This window comes from Apostichopus japonicus, chromosome 23, assembly GCF_037975245.1.
Source record: "Apostichopus japonicus isolate 1M-3 chromosome 23, ASM3797524v1, whole genome shotgun sequence".
Classification (NCBI taxonomy): Eukaryota; Metazoa; Echinodermata; class Holothuroidea; order Aspidochirotida; family Stichopodidae; genus Apostichopus; species Apostichopus japonicus.
Window position 1 is genome coordinate 477,473 of NC_092583.1, and position 21,232 is coordinate 498,704.

The 21,232-nt window shown below is 37.3% G+C and overlaps 1 protein-coding gene across 8 annotated transcripts in view; it reads left to right on the top strand.

Annotated features, from left to right (window-relative positions):
• Nucleotides 1-21,232, top strand: part of LOC139964608 (uncharacterized) — a 159,327-nt gene that overhangs the window by 107,094 nt on the left and 31,001 nt on the right. For all 8 annotated transcript variants that reach the window (XM_071966336.1, XM_071966338.1, XM_071966339.1 and 5 more), the window contains exons 6-7: nucleotides 12,911-13,015; nucleotides 17,982-18,108. In XM_071966336.1, the coding sequence (XP_071822437.1) occupies nucleotides 12,911-13,015; nucleotides 17,982-18,108 (232 nt within the window). The remainder of the gene's footprint in view (nucleotides 1-12,910; nucleotides 13,016-17,981; nucleotides 18,109-21,232) is intronic.

Here is a 21,232-nt window from a genome sequence, read left to right on the forward strand (position 1 = left end):
CGTGGATTACAGTACAATGGATAACAGTACAAAGGATAACAGTACAATGGATATAACAGTACCATGGATAACAGTACCATGGATAACAGTACAATGGATAACAGTCAATAGATTAAAGCACAATGGGTAACAATACAATGGATAACTATCACGGATTACAGTACAATGGATAACAGTACAAAGGATAACAATACAATGGATATAACAGTACCATGGATAACAGTACAATTGATAACAGTCAATAGATAAAAGCACAATGGGTAACAATACAATGCATAACTATCATGGATAACAGTACAATGAATGCAGAACAATGGATAACAGAACAATGGATAACAGAGCAATGGATAACAGTACAAAAGAAAACAGTACAATTAATAACAGTACCATGGATAACAGTACAATGGATAAAAGTACAATGGATAACAGTATAATGGATAACAGTACAATGGATAACAGTACAACTGATAACATTACAATGGATAACAGTACAATGGATAACAGTACAAAAGAAACAGTATAATGGATAACTACCATGGATAACAGTACAATGGAGAACAGTACAATGGATAACAGTACAATGGATAACATTACAAATGATAACAGTACCATGGATGACAGTAAAATGGATAACAGTATAATGGATAACTACCATGGATAACAGTAAAATGTATAACAGTACAATGGATAACATTACTTTTACTGCCGTTTTAAGGCCGCATTTCAATTTAACTGACATATGTACTCATCAAGGTATTGGAGAACTGTGGTCCACCCTGCAGACAGGAACACCCAATCTTCAGGATTTACTTACTCTTGGTGATCCTTGGAGATGCTCCCCTCATTCCTTTCCTATCCCACCCATTCATCTTCCTCCATCTCTTGACTCATGTCTGTTTCCAGATAGAAGATGTCATAGTCATACATGGTTAACCTTTTTGTTATGGCAACCCTTTGAATATACAAGAGGTTAAGTACATTAAACTGGAGTTTAGAAGCTAAAGACAGCAGCCAAACCTTACTAGGTTTGATGAGGTTTGTGCAGGAAAAGGTTTGAAAGTTGTTGTCTCCTAGGGTAACATGGTGAGTCTTGAAGTACTTACCAGAAGTTAAGGACTGGTTTGATGACAGTTCCCTACATATGCATCTTGTATTGATTTATAACTTTGGCACTGGAATACAAAGTGACTTGTGGCTACAAAATTGTTGGACCTCCATCAAGAAAAATGAAATATTGATGCCTTTTTGGCCTTGATATATGGACAGGCTTGGGGCATTTGAAATGTTTGATGGTTTCACCAGATACTGGGAATTCTAAGTGCTACATCTTCATGGAAAATCATGGAAAGAATTACAGATGGTTTCTACAGGCGTGATTGATGGACATGGTCAAGACTTTTGAATGGACCGTGCAATGGTCTTGTTTGTGTACTATGGGGAAATAGTTGAAAAATAGTTCTCAGAGGTTAACAGCACTTTGTGCATGGTTGAATTCCAAACACCAGATACAGCTTATGAATGTCTTGAGAGTATTTGTGAAGTCCCAGTTTTTCTGCTCCTTCTCATTGTATATTCAAGCATTTTAAATTCTGCTTGCACAGTGCAGTACATTCAATCTTTGATCTGTCACTATGTATGCAGCGTAAGTTTGCATGATAAAACTAACAGTGAAATGTTACCACTCCTTTTGCCATCAAGGAGTCAAAATGAAAATGAACTCCTTTCAAGGAGCAATATTTTGGAGAAACTCAGCAGATAATTAAGAGCCTATTTATCAGTCAGCAATAACTAAATGCTTTTTGAGCAGATTCCCTCTCACATGTCAACCAACAGTAAATGTTCTGCTCAGAGTACTATGTGAGGGGCCGGACATTTCAGTGTTAATTGTGTGGAATGTGGGTGAGGGAGGAACAAACTCGATGATTTCTTTGATGTAGTGACTGGCGATATATTGTGTGACCTGGGGATGGGGAGAATGTTGGGGTGGAAATGGGGAATTGGTAAAATTTAATGAGCAAAACTACTCCCTGGTTCTGCACGGATGCCTGGAGAAATAAGAGAAAAAACTGGAGGAAGTCTACCAAGGGAAAACAACTGGTTTGGAATTTTTTTTTAACAACAACTGTTAACAAGCTTTGTCAAATCAATTTATAAATTTTAAAAGAGGAATTTTTCTTGCCTCTTTCCACCTTGGATATCATTCTAGTACCTCTTCTGTCTTAATCTTTGATGATGGTGGGCTTGGTCATGTCAGTCAATCTCTCCTCCCCCCCAACTCCCCCCCCCCGACATCTTAAAACCTGAACAGCCAGCCAAGAGTTTCTTTGAGGATTGATTGGTAGGCTAGCTACGTAGACACCTGTCTGTGATCTCTTCATACGCAAGAGGAAGTTGTAAGTATTTCCGAACATGAGTGTGCTTGTCATGTTGATACATAACTGGCAATCCGTTATGCGGCCATTTCGGGATGTTTCAAAATCTTTCATCAATTTATGGCGTCACTAACAAATTGGATAACTCTAAGAAACAGGAAGCTTTTGCAAGTGGGTAAAAAAGAACCTGATATAATGCTTAAGAGGACTGGAGACCTTCAGCGTACTTGCACAAGGAGGGATGTATCATTCTGAAATGCCTTTTGAAAATTGATCTTTTCCAGGGGTTCGTGGCTAGGAAGTAAATCTTTTAGCTTTCATGTAAGCAAATATGCCCTGCCATAAAGGGTTCGATTTGTGGTATTTCGATCATATCAATATTGGTCGGTTGTTCTTTATGAAGGAAGATTGTTATTAAAATCTGAGTGGGATTTGCTAGGAGGTCTGCTTGGAGCTGTAACAGGAGATGAAATCTTTGCTTAATCTTGTCTTTGAAATTACCTATCAGAAGTTAGCTCTGTTTTAGTACACAAGTGTCCCTACTTTGCCATGAGTTTAGCTATCTCTGTTTTAGTACACAAGTGTCCCTACTTTGACATGAGTTTAGCAGTTCCATGAATGAGAGTCAGTCTACCCCTAGAGAGATGAGTCAGTGTGAGAGATGCTATTTGGTCATATGGCTTTGTAAACTAGATTTGAACAGGACCTTGCTAGCTAGGTTACAAAGAAAAGCACCCCTGATGGAATCTGCTTAGATCTCTAGTCCTACGATCAGGTAATTTTAATAGTCATCATTAGTGTACCCTTAGTTCTACATCCTCATACCCTCTAAATATTTAGCATTCCTCTCACTGTCTTCCAAGCCCCATTTCACCCCACCCACTGCCATCCTCACCCCACCCCATGGTCATCCAATCCAGGGTTTAAGTAATATTGTTGTCTCAAGGTAAACAGTTCACAACATCATTTGATTGTCACAACTGCAGTAAACAGTTTGGTGTCACAATCTTAACAATTAACGAAGGAGGCAAATCTTTGTTTTCCTGATAACTTTTCTTCTCACTTTATAATTGATCCTTTTCAGTGTCACATGGTGACCTTCTGTATCTAGTTGAATAATTTTTGACTGAAAAGATGGGACATGGATTGAATACTCTGGCATCTGCTACCTAAGGGATGAAACTCTAGAAACAGCGAAATGTGTTAAACTTACGCCACAAAGTTTGAGGCAGTTAATAATAACCTCTTACTTATAGTTTGATCAAACTACCTGTCAGTCCACAATTCTTAAGGATTAACAGAGAAAAATATCAGAATTGCAAAGGATGTTTACCGGCCAAGTATTCTTGGGTTGCATCTGAGTTGGTATTCTATGAAATGGATAAAGGTCCTTTTTGTGTTTCATTCATAAATGTTTTGACAGGACTTTAACATGACATGGTATAAGCAGGTCATCCTGTTGACTTGCTAGTATAGGCAGATTCTCAGTCAACTAAATTGATGCTGGAAACAAATTGCAGAAGCTGGTACAAAAAGGAGAACATTGAAAATGATCTGAGCTACAGATCTCAGGAGAATATATCACTGTTACATCTCCTCAAATGGTTTGTCATCGACAGACACTTTGATTGCTAATCTGGGAGTTGTGTATTTAACAAGCTGAGTTAGGTATATAGTATTTGGTCTCTGTAGCATCTGAACAAATTTGGATAATTGTAACTTTTCTTTTAACAAATCACACTTGACTGGTTGGGTAAGGAGAGCTCATACTCTCATAGGATCCAACAACTGTTGTTATTCAAAGCAGTAGAAATACAAATGAATTTTTTAATGTGTGCTCTCGTAAGATATTTAGTTAAGCAAAGTTTACAAAGCTGTATGAGACATGTTGCATCCCAATATTTTTTTATTTGAATTTTTGTTTTCATCTCTTTTGATTTTCTTTCCTTAAAGGAGAAATAAACGCTGGGGTTTTGCAGTGACTTCATAGGATAATATTCTTAAACCCTCTGTGAAACAACTACTCGAAACTACCTTTCCTACCTTTCCTACCTTTCCAGGGATTATTATAATTATGATAATTTTTTTCCACACCTACTGTGTTGGCAGCCATTATGTTAATTTCGATAACGAGGGCGCTTCAAAAATGACATCAGCGAGCCACATCGTGAGTTAAACAATTCCCGTCTCTGCATATGAGTTGTACACTTGCTCTTGGAGAGTGTTTAAAAGTTGATGCAAAATACCGGAGTGCCAAGCATTTGGTTGTGTAAACAGGAGAGGAGAGGGGAGGACAGAGCAGGGAAGGGAAAAACGATATGTTATTCCTGACAGGAAAAGGTTTCCTGAGAAAAGAGAACACACAAAAGCACCAGGCTTGCCCCTCCATCGCAGAACTGTTACTAGTGTTGGCAGTACTAGCATCAGAGTAACTGCCAGTGTCAGCCACAGATGGAGTGTTTAGCAAGCTCTAGGTCTCGTTGTCTCAGTTCCTCAAGTCCAAATGCATCCATGTTCAATATTTTTTTTTAAACCTTGAGTCCGGAAAGTATTTTGGTAGAAACATTTGACTAGCTATTGCCTTAGTTATTGTGAACGGTGCGTAGGACATGTAAGATAGGTTTCACTGTCATGGAAATACAGCTGTAGTAAAACCCTCAATATTTAAATAAAAACACACACTTTTCTACTGTTAAAACTAGAACGTATTATAAATGAAAACGAGATTTTTTATCTAACACTTTATATTTCTTTCTCTTTTGCTTTTGCAATTTTAATTATTGTTGGAATTGTCAACACTTTTCTGTTGAAATGCGATAGGTGGCTCGCTTATGTCACAAAAAGTCAGAATTCAAACAAAAATGGCGAATGCCATGGGTGACAATTAAATCGATTTTTAAGGTTGAAAGAAATGTTTCAAGGATTCGTGTTGCTTCTGTCGAAAAGAGTGTACTGTAAAACGGTAATCTGTAAGCAGAAAATTCTAGGGTTTATTTCTCCTTTAAGTGGTCTCATGTCCAATGTCAAACCAGGAACTTACCTTACTTCCATGTCCTTCTTTACTCTTCCAATGTCTTTGTATTACCTTTGAATGTTATGAAAACTTCAAGTTTGCCATTGGGTTGATCTTGAGCGCTTAGTGCAGGCTTGGAACATGTTCCCTGGAGTTGCCTGTGCCCCACCCCTAGGGGAGACCATGCATCAAACTCACTTAAGCCCCAAGTGATGCATTAGTACTGCTGGACTGTGGTAGTTGTTGAAAAATTTGATTCCTTAAAGAGGTATATATCATTGGGTGGACATTGGTGTAGTTACAATGCACCGAGTATAAATGGGAATTTGATTCCTTAAAGAGGTATATATCATTGGGTGGACATTGGTGTAGTTACAATGTACAGAATATAAATGGGAATTTGATTCCTTAAAGAGGTATATATCATTGGGTGGACATTGATGAAGTTACAATGTAGAGAGTATACATGGGACATTGGATTCCTTAAAGATGTATTCATTGGGTGGACATTGATGAAGTTACAATGTACAGAGTATACATGGGACATTGGATTCCTTAAAGATGTATTCATTGGGTGGACATTGGTGTAGGTTACAATGTACACAGTATAAATGTGAAATTTGATTCCTTAAAGAGGTATATCTTTGGGTGGACATTTGTGTAGTTACAATGTACATAGTAGAAATGGGAAATTTGCTTCCTTAAAGAAGTATATCATTGGGTGGACATTGCTGTAGTTACAATGTACAGAGTTAAAATGGTTTCTAGTTGCACAAGAATGTAATGATGTTGACATTTCTGAAACATGGGTGTATTGGGCATAACTGAGCTAAAATATCCCACTTACTGATATATCAGCAACCATATATAATTAATAATCGTTGGTTAACATACTTGTAATTGGTACTTATAGTTATTAAGGCAAACCATAGCACATTTATTTTCTTGTTTCTATCATGGGTGAGCATACACTTATTTAGCTAATGTTATATTGATAAAAACCTTTTATCTAATATGGTTCTGCTCAATTTATGTCTAAGTAAGATTTTACTTGTTGTGCACATATGCATATTGTAGGAATGAAAAAACAATTCACTAGTTTAGAGAAGTGCTTAGATCACTCTACAGTAGCATTATAGTAGCCATGCACAACTAACAACTGATTTCCTCTGGAGACATTTCTTTAGAAAGTAGTTGGTCTCCTAGGAGATAGAAATGTAGTCTTATATGTACTAATGTACACACTTTTTCAAGCTAATTGCAGTCGTGATATTCTATTTTGGGTGATTTTTGCATTGTTTGCCTCAAAATGGAAGAACTCATTGTCAACCAATTTATTGTATTGCTTTTAATAGTGATGATTGTACCACTTTAGGTAAAACTGTTGTGATGTGTAACATTGCAGTAAGAGTTTGAAAAGAAAAGGAAGAGATGAGATATGAATAGGTTCTTTGAACTATTGTACTGTAGTGTACTGTATTGTAGTACTGTACTGTAGTACTATACTGTAGTCCTGTAGTGTAGTACTGTACTGTAGTACTGTACTGTACTGGATAGTACTGTACTGTAGTACTGTACTGTAGTACTGTACTGTAGCACTGTACTGTAGTACTGTACTGTACTTACTGTACTGTAGTACTGTACTGTAGTACTGTACTGTAGTACTGTACTACAGCACAGTACTGTACTGTACTTACTGTACTGTAGTACTGTACTATAGTACTGCACTGTACTGGATAGTACTGTACTGTAGTACTGTACTGTAGTACTGTACTGTAGCACTGTACTGTAGTACTGTACTGTACTTACTGTACTGTAGTACTGTAGTACTGTACTGTAGTACTGTACTGTAGTACTGTACTACAGCACAGTACTGTACTGTAGTACTGTACTGTACTTACTGTACTGTAGTACTGTACTGTAGTACTGTACTACAGCACAGTACTGTACTGTACTGTAGTACTGTACTTACTGTACTGTAGTACTGTACTGTAGTACTGTACTTTAGTAATGTACTGTAGTACAGTACTACAGTACAGTACAGTACTGTACTGTACTGTAGTACTGTGCTGTAGTACTGTACTGTAGTACTGTACTGTAGTACTGTACTGTAGTAATGTACTGTAGTACAGTACTACAGTACAGTACTACAGTACAGTACTGTACTGTACTGTAGTACTGTAGTACTGTACTGTAGTACTGTACTGTAGTACTGTACAGTAGTACTGTACTTTAGTACTGTACTTTATTAGTATGCTGTAGTGTATTAATGCAAACTGTTTCTGTGACACATGATACAGCCCTTCTCTGATGATGTAAATATTTAGCAGCATCCTGTCAACATCTTTCTGTTAAGTTCACCTATTCACCTTCCATCAATCCAAACACCTTGTCACTCCATCGATTTGGGTCACAAGTAAATATCATGTGCTTCCTCATCCTCGGGTTGTCAGCAACTGAGGAAACTGCTTTGATACTGGATGCTTATGAATATTTATAGTTAACTTTGATGATGGCCTAGTAGCCCAGATTTACAGCAGGCTTTTCTTTAAGGTGACCCCTGTAGTATTTATTAAAGTACCATTCTCAATACTTGTGTGATTGGCCACCCTCTGGGCTATGATCGGGTCTTTCTAGCATTGCATACCATTTTACACCGATCATCATTAATTTTGACCTAAATTTGCTCAACTCACACATCTTTCTCAAAGGTTATGTTGTTGCAAAGGTTAACTTAAAAAAATTATACATACTGATAAAAGTAACTCAATTCCTGGCTAAGATAGTTTCAGAATGTTATTTGGAGGAAAGTTTGGAATAGTGTTGGCTATTTAGTGCACACATGTACTTTGCTTGGCTGTTTGTGGTGAGATAGACCTAATTAACAGCGAATTGTGAGCAATCGAATTGAAAGTGGCAGTCTGACTTTGAATTGGTTAGTCTGGAACACCAGTCAATGTTGCAATACTATCAACTAGACACTTGTATAGTCTGGAACACCAGTCAATGTTGCTGGGCCTTGTCTTACAAGCATGTTGTAATGCTATCAACTAGACAAGTGTGTAGTCTGGAACACCAGTCAATGTTGCAATGCTATCAACTAGACACTTGTATAGTTATATTTTGCAAAATGAGTAATTAAATACCAAGTAGAAACATATATTCGTGGAGGCTGTATTACAGTATGTTCTGAGGGATAAGTCTTATGTTCTGAGGCATATATCCTATGTTCTGAGGGATATGTCCTATGTTCTGAGGGATATGTCCTATGTTCTGAGGGATATGTCCTGTGCGCTGAGGGATATGTCTTATGTTCTGAGGGATATGTCTTATGTTCTGAGGGATATGTCTTATGTTCTGAGGGATATGTCTTATGTTCTGAGGGATATGTCTGCTTTGATAAGGATACATGTAAGGGTTTTGTCTTTGTTTTGAGGGATATGTCTAACTTCAAGGGGATATACCAGAGGGATATTGTGTAGAATCACAGGGATGCAGGTCTGAGGGATATGTCCATAAAAGTAACAATTGATCACATTCACCTGAATCATGCCATATGGTTCAAGGTTTTTACACCCAACTAGTTGACATATAGTCTTTATAGTACACTGCATGTACCCGATAAATTTACCATTTAAGAACATTAAACAAACATACAGTATATGAGATTGTGCTTGATTCTCCTTGACTTGACTGTACACCACTGGGTAGAATAAATAGGTTAAAATTAAACTGGCTAATTATTGAGTCACCTTTGCTCTGTGGATATATTTGTGTAGTTTTAAGTCGAATCAGTTACAATCATTTATGTACAAAATTCGTAAATTTGAATTGAAATATTTTAACTACCAAGTTTTACGTCATTAGTCTGAATGTATGATTGCATGGAGCTGCCAGAAAAGAGTCACAAAAAAAAAACTGGAAAAACAAATCAATCTGCGTACATTTGTCCGGAAGGACGACAAGAAAGTCATTAAAACACCTCAAAAATGATAGAAGTGGTGTTGTTTGTAGTACAGTGTCATTGACTTTTGTTAACTCAGCCTTGATGTTACCAATTGGCACATTTCTAAATTTACATGTTTTGTTCATTTGTCTTTATATTGAGTGTTCATGTCTTCCAATGGTTCAATATTCTGCTGGAGGCCTCTGACTGGAACTGCTCCTGTTTTCTCTCATTAAGGAGAGAAAGATATTTAAATTGCCTGCAAGAGGAATGAGACAGTGAAGTGGTGTGAATTGGTCCTCTGGGAAATGTTTACTCTCAGACCTTTGCTAGGTACTAATGAAGAGCTCGTAAACCTGGGAATCTCTTATATTTATAATTGTATGTTCATTGTACTTTGTAAGTAATAGTGACATGTTCTAGATGATTTGTGTTTTTGATTAATTGATTATGACTTGTATCAAATAACCAAAGGTAAAAAGTAGCGGAATATGGGTGGAACACAGGGCAAGGAAGATTTCATGTGGTGCCACCATTTATTAAAACAAATTAGAAACCAGTAAAAATGAATAAATATTACAATAAACAGTGCAATAGACATATCAATAAAAGCTGTTTTTAGATATTAATTAATATTCCTTTCATAGAAAAGGTTACTGTAGGTCTTCATATAAAAGTGGTGTACTATTTATCAATGGATCATGTATGTATTTGAGGTAAAGAGTAACCTTAAGTCACTGTCAATAAAAGCCAAATTGTTTTATAAAGAAGCTAACCTTTGATCGCATAATATAGGTATCAACAAAAAATTACTGCTGAATTATAAATCATAATTTCTCTGCCCTTTCACTGTATGGGTTCCAGGTTCTTTTTGTGCTTTTGCAATATATCTACTTTTCCACATCTTTTGCATTGACAAGAAAGAAGGTATTTGCCTTTGTTTTCATTTATGATGTCATGTAATAATAACTCTTCTCCTAACCCTCTGCCTTGCCTCACCTCTACCCCACCCCACCCATCCTTACCAGACAAGTGAATGCAAACATGGAACAGTCATTACAAAGGTTTATTGTAAGGCTGACATACCTTGATGAATAGCTCGATGATAGTGGTGCATTTAAACAAGAATGCAATCTTTATCAAGTCTTTGACAAAGATCTCCCGTTTGTTTTCTTTCTCACTTTACAACCACTTACTCTGGCCTCCTGGTCGTTTTACTGACAGCATAATCAATGCGCATGTTTATCAAAAGTCAAACCACTGAGATTTCTATCATAATACATCATCTTGATTGGTCAATAGGTTTGTCACAGGTTCATGTTTATGTAAACAATCTCTTTCTCCTTTAGCCTACATTCAACATTCATGTAGTAAGTTGTCAAGATTTTTACAACAACTCATACTGGCTCCTGGTCGTTTTACTGACAGCATAATCAATGCGCATGTTTATCAAAAGTCAAACCACTCAAGATTTCTATCATAATACATCATCTTGATTGGTCAATAGGTTTGTCACAGGTTCATGTTTATGTAAACAATCTCTTTCTCCTTTAGCCTGCATTCAACATTCATGTAGTACGTTTTCAAGATTTTTGTCATAAAGCATAACAAATTGGCCAATTCGTAAATTAACATTAATTTATATCAATTAACTGCTCCCTAATGTGCACTTTTGTTTAATTATTAAAGTGTCACCAATGTAGGACAAATTATTTGCAGGTCTCGTTATATTCTCGGAATTCAAAATCCAAAGACATGCAGAATCAATATAACGGATGACTCATTTCGATTTTTGTACTATTTTATTGTTTTATATGTTTTGCTCTTCATTATACTTATTTCGGAACATCTTGTGAATTCTGGAGGAAGTCGATAACATTTGATATCCTTAATCTCCCAAGCCTGGGGCCTAGCTACTTGAACATGGATGGCCAGTATTACTGAAAGTTTCCAGTTCCCATTTTGCTTCTCTTCATTTTTTGGCTGGAACTAAGATTGTAGTCAGGCTCCAACCTCCCTCATGGCTCTTTTATCTTGTGACCTTCATTCATGGAAATAAAAAATCTTGGAATCAAAGATCAGGTTTGGTCATTGGGAATGGGAACGGCACCTGGGACTATGTACATGCGTGCTATCAGATTGCAAGTGATTTCATCAGGTAGCACTTCGTTATCATTAAGTTGTGCATTCTCAATCAGATTTTTTTCTTCTGGCTTCTCATTGCTCTTCACATGTGTAGGAGATGCATCTACAACATAACAATGATAGGGCCAGTATGGTTAAATAGTTGTTATTACATAATTTTACCAAGCATACTTAATGTCTAATTAACATGTAGATGTGCCACTACAATGTTGATAGCTGCTGTTTGTGGGAATACATCATGTTGGAATGAGTAAAACATCATGTTGGAATACCCAGGGACAGGTAAACCATCATGTGGACATGGGGACACCATCATGTTAGAATGGGTAAACCATCATGTGGGCAAGGGACACCATGTTGGAATGGGTAAACCATTATTATGAACATGGGGACACCATCATGTTGGAATGGGTATACCATCATGTGGACATGGGGACACCATGTTGGAATGGGTATACCATCATGTTGGCATGAGGACACCATCATGTTGGAATCTTGAGATGATAACTAAAAAAGAAAATGTTTAAAAGTTGTAAAAATTTTGTTCATATAATTATTGATGTAACGTACATGTTTGTGTTACTGCAACTGTGTGGGTCCATAGCTTGCTTACATTTATTCTAGCTGAGATTCAGATGTGTGAAATATAAATCAGTTTATATCATTTTCTGACTTATTTTCTATTAATTGGGTATATTTGATGTTTGCAACAGTTCAAGCACTTGTCCTTCTGTTTAAACTTCCTGCCAGTTTTGTTCAATTTCTTGCATAAAGTCACAAATCAATATTGCTAAAGTAAGTACATGTACTTCCAAAAAAGTTTCTTAGAGATTGTAAACAGGAATGACTTAGTTAAGTAAAATTGACAAACATTTCCCTGAGCAAGAAAATCAATTTTGACTGCTATCCCAGAGCGGAAACAAGATGGAAAGGGCATAAGTGGTTTTTCTTCTGTTTCAAACTGTTGTGAAATTGTCTAACTTTCAGTGAATAATGTCTTACGGTATGAATTGCTTAAGGCTATCAACTTTGAAAGTTTGGTTGCTTCATGTGTGGGATAGTTCAAGGCAGACTTGTGGCTTTCCTTTGAATAGGAAGAAACTAAAAACAGAGATCCAGTAAATTATTTGTACCTGGAAAAGTATTTGCTTGTTTTCTACTCACTGTTCTGTTAGTTTATGAGAACTTCTTTATCCCATCTTGTCTGTACTGATGTGTGCTGCTTTGCCTACTGTACAGGATGTATTGACTGAAGCGAGCCTAGGTTATGTAACAGTCAAATATCAACACCAGCTATGTCCCTGAACGGAAGTATCCATTCATTTTCCTCCAATAAAACCATTAGTGCTGTTTTGGACATCACTGTAGTAACAGCTGCAACAGTGCTTATTTGATATTAGACATAATATTGTAATTTTTTCCCATATTTTACAGGATTCAAGTTAATGACCAAATCATAGAAGTTGACGGTAACAGCCTTGTTGGTGTGAGCCAAGGATACGCTGCTTCAGTATTGAAAAACACTAAGGGAGAAGTCAAGTAAGTTTGTTACCAATTAACGCCTTCTCCATCCATCTTGTACACATGTGTAAAATGAAACCATCGGTGAGACTGCCACCATTGTAGTCAAGCGGTTAACCGGTGACTTTTGTCACAAAATTAATATTGACATGTTATAGCTTGTACTGTTCAAAACACAGCTATCAGTTCTGGTTGTAGTACTATACCACTTTTAATTTTGTGAGGAATGACCCTTTAAGCAAATGAAGCTCATCTATTAACATTGCTGGACTATTTAGTTTAACACACAGACCATTGGGTCAGTTTCTCAGATGCAAGACAACTCAATTTAGTAAAAACATATAGTACTTTGAAGGCCTCAATGATATTTATTACTGCATTACAAATAGTGTAAGATATCATTTAATTATGGTGATCTGTTGTTTATATGAGAATAAAAGAACATGTTTTGGTAAGTTTATTAGAATTTATAAAACAATAGATTAACATTGAGCAGACATCATGAATTTAGTGTTAAAGGTGCATTCTAGAGATTCAGCATATTTTCAACTGAATATTTTGAAAACATCTGACAATGACATATCAACGCTGTATTGCCCCAGGAACGACTTTAAATTATGCAGTGGGTGTGTAGGTGTGACAAGTTACCATGACCGCTGGCTGTGTGATAAGACATTGTCTTTGATTCAAGACAGTATACATAAGACTAGAGCACATTCAGTGCTCTTTGAAAGTAAAACTTTGTTTCTTTTCTGAAATTTCCATTGCATGTCATAATTTTAAGCATAGTAGTATCTTTTTCAAATTCACACCTTCCACCAATACTAAAATCAAACCTGCAGTATGAAATGTTTCCCAAAATGTAATGAGGGCAGTATTAAAGAAGTAAGCATGCATAGACTCCGGATGTGTGACCTGATTAGTTCACTTCAGCTTTGAGCGCAAGGTTTCTGCCATCTTGGATGAATCTAACGGTAATAGTAATTACCGACTTATAGTAAGTGCTGACTCTGTAATCTGTGGTCCCACCTCACAATTTTGCAAGGTCGCTAAGAGGGACTCCAGGTTTTCCCTTTCGGGAAACTGAAAAGGAACAAGAAACTTTGGTCACCTTTAGTGTTACAGTATTGACTATAATTTGAGCAGCACACTTGCAATTAAAATAAAAATTATTTAGAAATACAAAAATTGGTCACCGATGGCTAAATATCATCTCTACTACAACTCTACTACAACTTAACCAAACTCTACTTAACTTTACCTAACTCTTTACCTAACTATAACCCTAACCCTAACTCTACTACAACTTTACCATGTACAGTTACTACACTATATACTATAAATAATAAGGACAAGTATCTCGAGATACTCTAAATGATTTTGGTTGGTTTAAACAAGGACTGCACTTTTGGAAATCTCTAGCATCATCAGATACGTAGGACCTTACATTAATAGAAAGTACAGTATCCTCTCTTGAGTTTGTCAGTGTATAGTCCCATCCATTGTATTTGGTTTCAGTTTCGTGTCGGAGGAAACAAAAGAATAGTTTGTAGTCCTAGTGAATAATTCATTACCGATGTATGTATATAGATAATGAAACTTAATTAAGTCTAATATGAGTTGATCATCTCTCCAGCAGCAATGACCTGCTAAAAGGACTCTCCTTGTTTGTATATTTACTCAGGAATGTTTCGTTTTGTTGCTTACAGGAAATCGTTCTGTAAAAGGCTAATTTCAGATAGCTCAGTGATAGTGATGTTACGTATACATGTGTTTGTTGCATGTAGGTATAGGCATAAAGTGTGTGCACTACTCAAACTGCATATATAGAGTGTACCAAACAAACCTATATGTAGTCATATTATGATATTTGGACAGTTTGTGCAGATGGATATGGTTACAGTGTAACCAAGTTTTCATATCAACCTAGAACCTGTGAGAATCAGTCAGGAGTGGCAATAAACTGGATTTAACTTGTAGTTTCCAATGGCAACCGTTTGTCAGGAGGAAGAAGGAGAAAGTTTTCGAAAATTAAGGAAAGTAGATCCGAAGCAGTGTGGCTCATTGGAACGGTAACTTATAAATGTGCTGCTAATGGGGACAATGTGGTGTTGTCTTTGGGGTTGGAGGGAAGTCGTACGGGTAAACTAATGACCAGTTTACTTAGGACAAGTATCCACTGATGATAATTTAGTGTGGCCTACTAGTATAGCATGGTTTAAGTATGAGTTGCACATAAGTTTAAAATCCTGTAGTTGCTCTGGCTGAAAGGTTGACATGTGAAATGTAATGAGTTGCAAATGTATCATGTACAGTACATGTGCAGTGAAAGCTAATATCAAGGAATATTTCAAAAGATTTTTGGGAATTCTCATTGAAGAATGCAAGCTCTTCCTCACCCCCCATCCCCCTCATCCCCCCAGTCCATTTCTCCCCAGTCCACGCTTCTTCTCCTCACACACTAGATACTATCTCATTTGCTTTCACCCTCATTTCTGACCTCCAGATGCCATATTTTCAATCGTGCTCTGTCGTGTTGATTCTATGCTCATTTCTCAAGAACCCAATTTGAAATCCTTTTTTGGTTGCTTTTATTTAGCCTTAACTGCTATCAAACTGTACTAAATTTGAATGGTGACATTTCTTGACAATAATGGCTCTAAATGGTTATTTAGATGGTACTAAAGGCCCCTTGACTTAGCGAATTTCAAACAGTTTTGTATTATATATGTGAAGTTTGTTTAAGGTCTAAGGGCCATACAGGTAGTATCAGGATACATGACTCCACCCTGTAATGGGTTACTAAATCTTAGCTACATCTAATGACTTGGAGGCCACAACTTTCTCTTTAATTATGTAGCCTGACAAAGTTAGTCTCTGCACTTGTTCAGAAAATTCTGTCTGACTTTCTCAATTAATGAAGTTTTTGCTTCAAATATAAGCAAGAAAGTTTGAAAGAAAAGATCACACCTATCTTGTAATTCTAATTCTTCTAACATTTCTTAAAGTTTTGCTCTTTTTGACTGAATCAGAAGGCAGGTTTATGAGTCTTCTTGAAACCTATTTCTATTCTAACAATTATATGTTGCAAACAATAATAAGTTGCATATAATTAAGAGCGCCTTCCTATCTGGTGACCCCCTCCTGATCCAGTCTAGTTTAGAAAGTCTTACTAATCATCATATTGATCACTTTCCTTCTGCAAACCCCTCCCCCCCCCCTTCACCAATCTGCCTGTCTTTATTCCTCTTCCAACCCCTGTAGTGACTGTGTGTATTTTCTTGAATATAACACCTCCCATGCAGACACAATTTGATGTTTTAATACCTCAACAAATTCAAAGCAGATGGTACCAATACTGTCTAGATCAATGCTCTGGTAGGCCTTAATTTGCTGTCAAACTAGCTGGGCTGTATTGGTGATATTAGTGGGTATGCTAAAATCCACATATTACAGTAGCTGGGCTGAATTGGTGATATTAGTGGGTATGCTAAGACCCTCATATTACAGTAGCTTGGCTGAATTGGTGATATAAGTGGGTATGCTAAGACCCTCGTATTACAGTTGCTTGGCTGAATTGGTGATATTAGTGGGTATGCTAAGACCCTCAGATTAAAAGTAGCTGAGTTGAATTGGTGATATTAGTGGGTATGCTAAGACCCTCCTATTACAGTAGTTGGGCTGAATTGATGATATTTGTGGGTATGCTGAGACCTCATATTACAGTAACTGGGCTGAATTGGTGATATTAGTGGATATGCTGAGACCTCATATTACAGTAGCTGGGCTGAATTGGTGATATTAGTGGATATGCTAAGACCTCATATTACAGTAGCTGGGCTGATTTGATGATATTAGTGAGTGTGCAGTGTTACTGATGGGTACAACCCCTTTTCTTTTAGCTATTTTCACCCTTGATTCCTGTACTTTGCTGTAATGATGCCCCTGGTTTCAAGTCTTTCCTTGGTTTTGACTGGACGGGGTGTCCCCATGCATACCCATCTTTTAAGTACTTAGAAGTAATATCCGACTATATCATCCTTTGGTTTCTTCTAATATTTACACTGCCTCTCTGTTCATCTCCTTTTACCTTTTGAGTGAAATCGTAATGGTAAGAGGCTTTATGAGTGAAGTGATGACTTATTTATGGTGTCTGCATCAATTTGGACGGCCATTCCTCAGATTTTCACCCGCAGATGGCAATATTTTAGGCTGACATGTTTTGATGTCTGAAGGCGGTTGTAAATATTTGGTTTGCAAGAATGTGAGCAGTCTATCCCAAATGGCTGCAAATTTAGGAGGCAAGAATGGGATCCATGTGACACTGGACGATTTGATCCTTAATTTTATTAATGATTCTTGAACTGTTCCATATTAAGAATGACAAATTCAAAGACAGAACAGGAGAGAACTGTGATAGTTGAACAAATTAAATAAAAATAAAACAGATGTAGTCTTTGTAGATTCCTGTAGAAGTTCTTTCAGTTTTTACAAAGCAACAGACGAGATATGATTGACAATGCTGGATGTATCTATAGTTGTTTTCTCATTTGTTACAACATTAACTCTTATTGAGATGTATAAAATCTAAAAATTTACCAATGAGTGAAATTACTTGCTTTCGAAGAATCACTGATATTTGGTTCTATTGCTATGTTTACTAGCTATAATGAGTATTAACTGATGAAGTTAACTACTATTCTAATAAACTTACACTGTTAAAAATACTATTGTACTATATTCATCTTTTAAGTCGTCTTAGTGTTGGTAAGAATTACAATACATTGAATCAACATATATAAAGAGTGGACAAGGAAGGGAGGTGAGTGAAGGAAGTAGAAATGGTCCAAATCTGCCAGAAACAGCTTTCTTAATTCTTTTGTTTTTATGATTGAAGACAATTTAAGGGGAATATATAATCCCCAATTCCCTCGCCCTATATCTCACCAGTACAGACATTGTATAAAAACAACTTTTCTTTCAGCTTTCTGATTGGTCGAGAGAAAGATGCAGAGAACAGTGAAGTTGCCCAGCTGATTTCCCAGTCCCTGGAGCAGGACAGACAGCGAAATGAATGGGAATCTACAGCAGGCACACATGACAACGATAGGGTAGGTCTCTCTGTTAGGGTAGGTCTCTCTGTTAGGGTAGGTGTCTCTGTTAGGGTAGGTCTCTCTGTAAGGGTAGGTGTCTCTGTTAGGCTAATTGTCTGTGTTAAGGTAGGTCTAAGGTCTCTTATTTATTGGTACTTACACTTTGATACCCTAAGATAACCCTCACAAACCTATATTTGCTGTTTACATTGATGATTAGCATCAGCAGTTAACAACCAGCAGTCTATGTTATCCATATAATATTGTTGTATGAGTGGCATGCTGGATTTGTTCTCTCATCCCATATCAAAGGTATCAGGAAATACTGCCTTTGACCATAAACAGAATACGTTTATTAATTTTCAGTTCCTCTTTCGTATTCCAGTATGAAGATACTTGTTTTAATTTAGAGAATTAATATGTTACCTAACACTGAAAGAATGACTATCAAAAACAGTCCCTCCAAAGAGATGTTGCAAGTGGGGGTGGGGAGGGAAAGAATTAGCATTAAGGTGACCCACAAGTGACCATATGTGGCTAATTGAGTGTGGATTAGGGCAATATACCGTACCAGCTCTAAGTTTGTTCTGTCTGGTTTGTACTGGCTGGTTTTATACCCAGGGTTAATATGTGATGTAGTAAAGGCTTTCATTGTTTCTATTGATGTCGTAAAACTCTTCCGTTAAGGTTGAAATGTCTGAAAAGTCTGAACTCTTTGATACAGTAGTATGTCTGATCAGAGCAATGAAGACGAGTTTACGATGTGATACTGTAGCAGTTTACATTCCTATTGAATGGTTGTCTGGTTAATTAGACGTCAATCTGAACATTAAGTCATGACATTACCGCAGACCAGTCTGGAACAAGATGACAATAACAGGCTGTAAAGAATAGTATTCACTCAGGGAAATAGAACCACCATTCATCTGTCAATTAACATTTATTAAAAACTAGGTTAATACATTAGCTGTCCACTAATAGCTTTATTCATGTAGAGATAATTGATCAAGTATGGGCAGAAACATCAGGATTTGGGAAAAAAATTGAATTATGTCTTATAGAACATTGAGATTCATAATTTCTATGCTTGGGGGAGAGAAAAAAGCGGGGGATGGACAGATCAAGGAGGGGGGTGGACAGATCATTGAGGGAGGAAGAGATAAAGGAGATGAGGGGATGAGCAGAGGAGATGTGACTTGGGAGGAAAGAGAAATGCCGTAAACCAACTAAAATAACTAGTTTTACTTGCCCATCAATGATAAATAAAACAACAGCAATAAAAATAGCAAATGATAATGATAAAACAGATTTAAAAGCTATGAAATCCAGAAATAGTCATTCTGGATGCTGAACAATCAAAGTGTAAGATTTGAAACGATACATCTTTATTATCCTCCAAATATGATGAGTTGATTGATTGGAATGCAGATTATGTTCAGGCTTAAAGATGGAGTTAGGTTGCTTTACCATGATCAGGGGACTTACAGATATAGTTAGGTTGCTTTACCATGATCAGGGGGCTTACAGATGTAGTTAGGTTGCTTTACGATGATCAGGGGACTTACAGATGTAGTGGTTGCTTTACCATGATCAGGGGGCTTACAGATGTAGTTAGGTTGCTTTACCATGATCAGGGGGCTTACAGATGTAGTTAGGTTGCTTTACCATGATCAGGGGGCTTACAGATGTAGTTAGGTTGCTGTACCATGATCAGGGGACTTACAGATGTAGTTAGGTTGCTTTACCATGATCAGGGGGCTTACAGATGTAGTTAGGTTGCTTTACGATGATCAGGGGACTTACAGATGGAGTTAGGTTGCTGTTCCATGATCAGGGGACTTACAGATGGAGTTAGGTTGCTGTACCATGATCAGGGGACTTACAGATGTAGTTAGGTTGCTTTACCATGATCAGGGGACTTACAGATCATGTAGTTAGGTTGCTGTACCATGATCAGGGGACTTACAGATGTAGTTAGGTAGCTTTACCATGATCAGGGGACTTACAGATGTAGTTCGGTTGCTATACCATGATCAGGGGACTTACAGATGGAGTTAGGTTGCTTTACCATGATCAGGGGACTTACAGATGTAGTTAGGTTGCTTTACCATGATCAGGGGACTTACAGATGTAGTTAGGTTGCTTTACCATGATCAGGGGACTTACAGATCATGTAGTTAGGTTGCTGTTCCATGATCAGGGGACTTACAGATGGAGTTCGGTTGCTATACCATGATCAGGGGACTTACAGATGGAGTTAGGTTGCTTTACCATGATCAGGGGACTTACAGATGTAGTTAGGTAGCTTTACCATGATCAGGGGACTCACAGATGTAGTTAGGTTGCTTTACCTTGATCAGGGAGGGGACTTACAGATGGAGTTAGGTTGCTTTACCATGATCAGGGGACTTACAGATGGAGTTAGGTTGCTTTACCATGAATAGGGGACTTACAGATCATGTAGTTAGGTTGCTATACCATGATCAGGGGACTTACAGATGGAGTTAGGTTGCTATACCATGATCAGGGGACTTACAGATGTAGTTAGGTAGCTTTACCATGATCAGGGGACTTACAGATGTAGTTAGGTTGCTGTACCATGATCAGGGGACTTACAGATGGAGTTAGGTTGCTATACCATGATCAGGGGACTTACAGATGTAGTTAGGTAGCTTTACCATGATCAGGGGACTTACAGATGTAGTTAGGTTGCTGTACCATGATCAGGGGACTTACAGATGGAGTTAGGTTGCTATACCATGATCAGGGGACTTACAGATGTAGTTAGGTTGCTTTACCATGATCAGGGGACTTACAGATGTAGTTAGGTTGCTGTACCATGATCAGGGGACTTACAGATGTAGTTAGGTTGCTATACCATGATCAGGGGACTTACAGATGTAGTTAGGTAGCTTTACCATGATCAGGGGACCTACAGATGTAGTTAGGTTGCTGTACCATGATCAGGGGACTTACAGATGGAGTTAGGTTGCTATACCATGATCAGGGGACTTACAGATGTAGTTAGGTTGCTTTACCATGATCAGGGGACTTACAGATGTAGTTAGGTTGCTTTACCATAATCAGGGGACTTACAGATGGAGTTAGGTTGCTATACCATGATCAGGGGACTTACAGATGT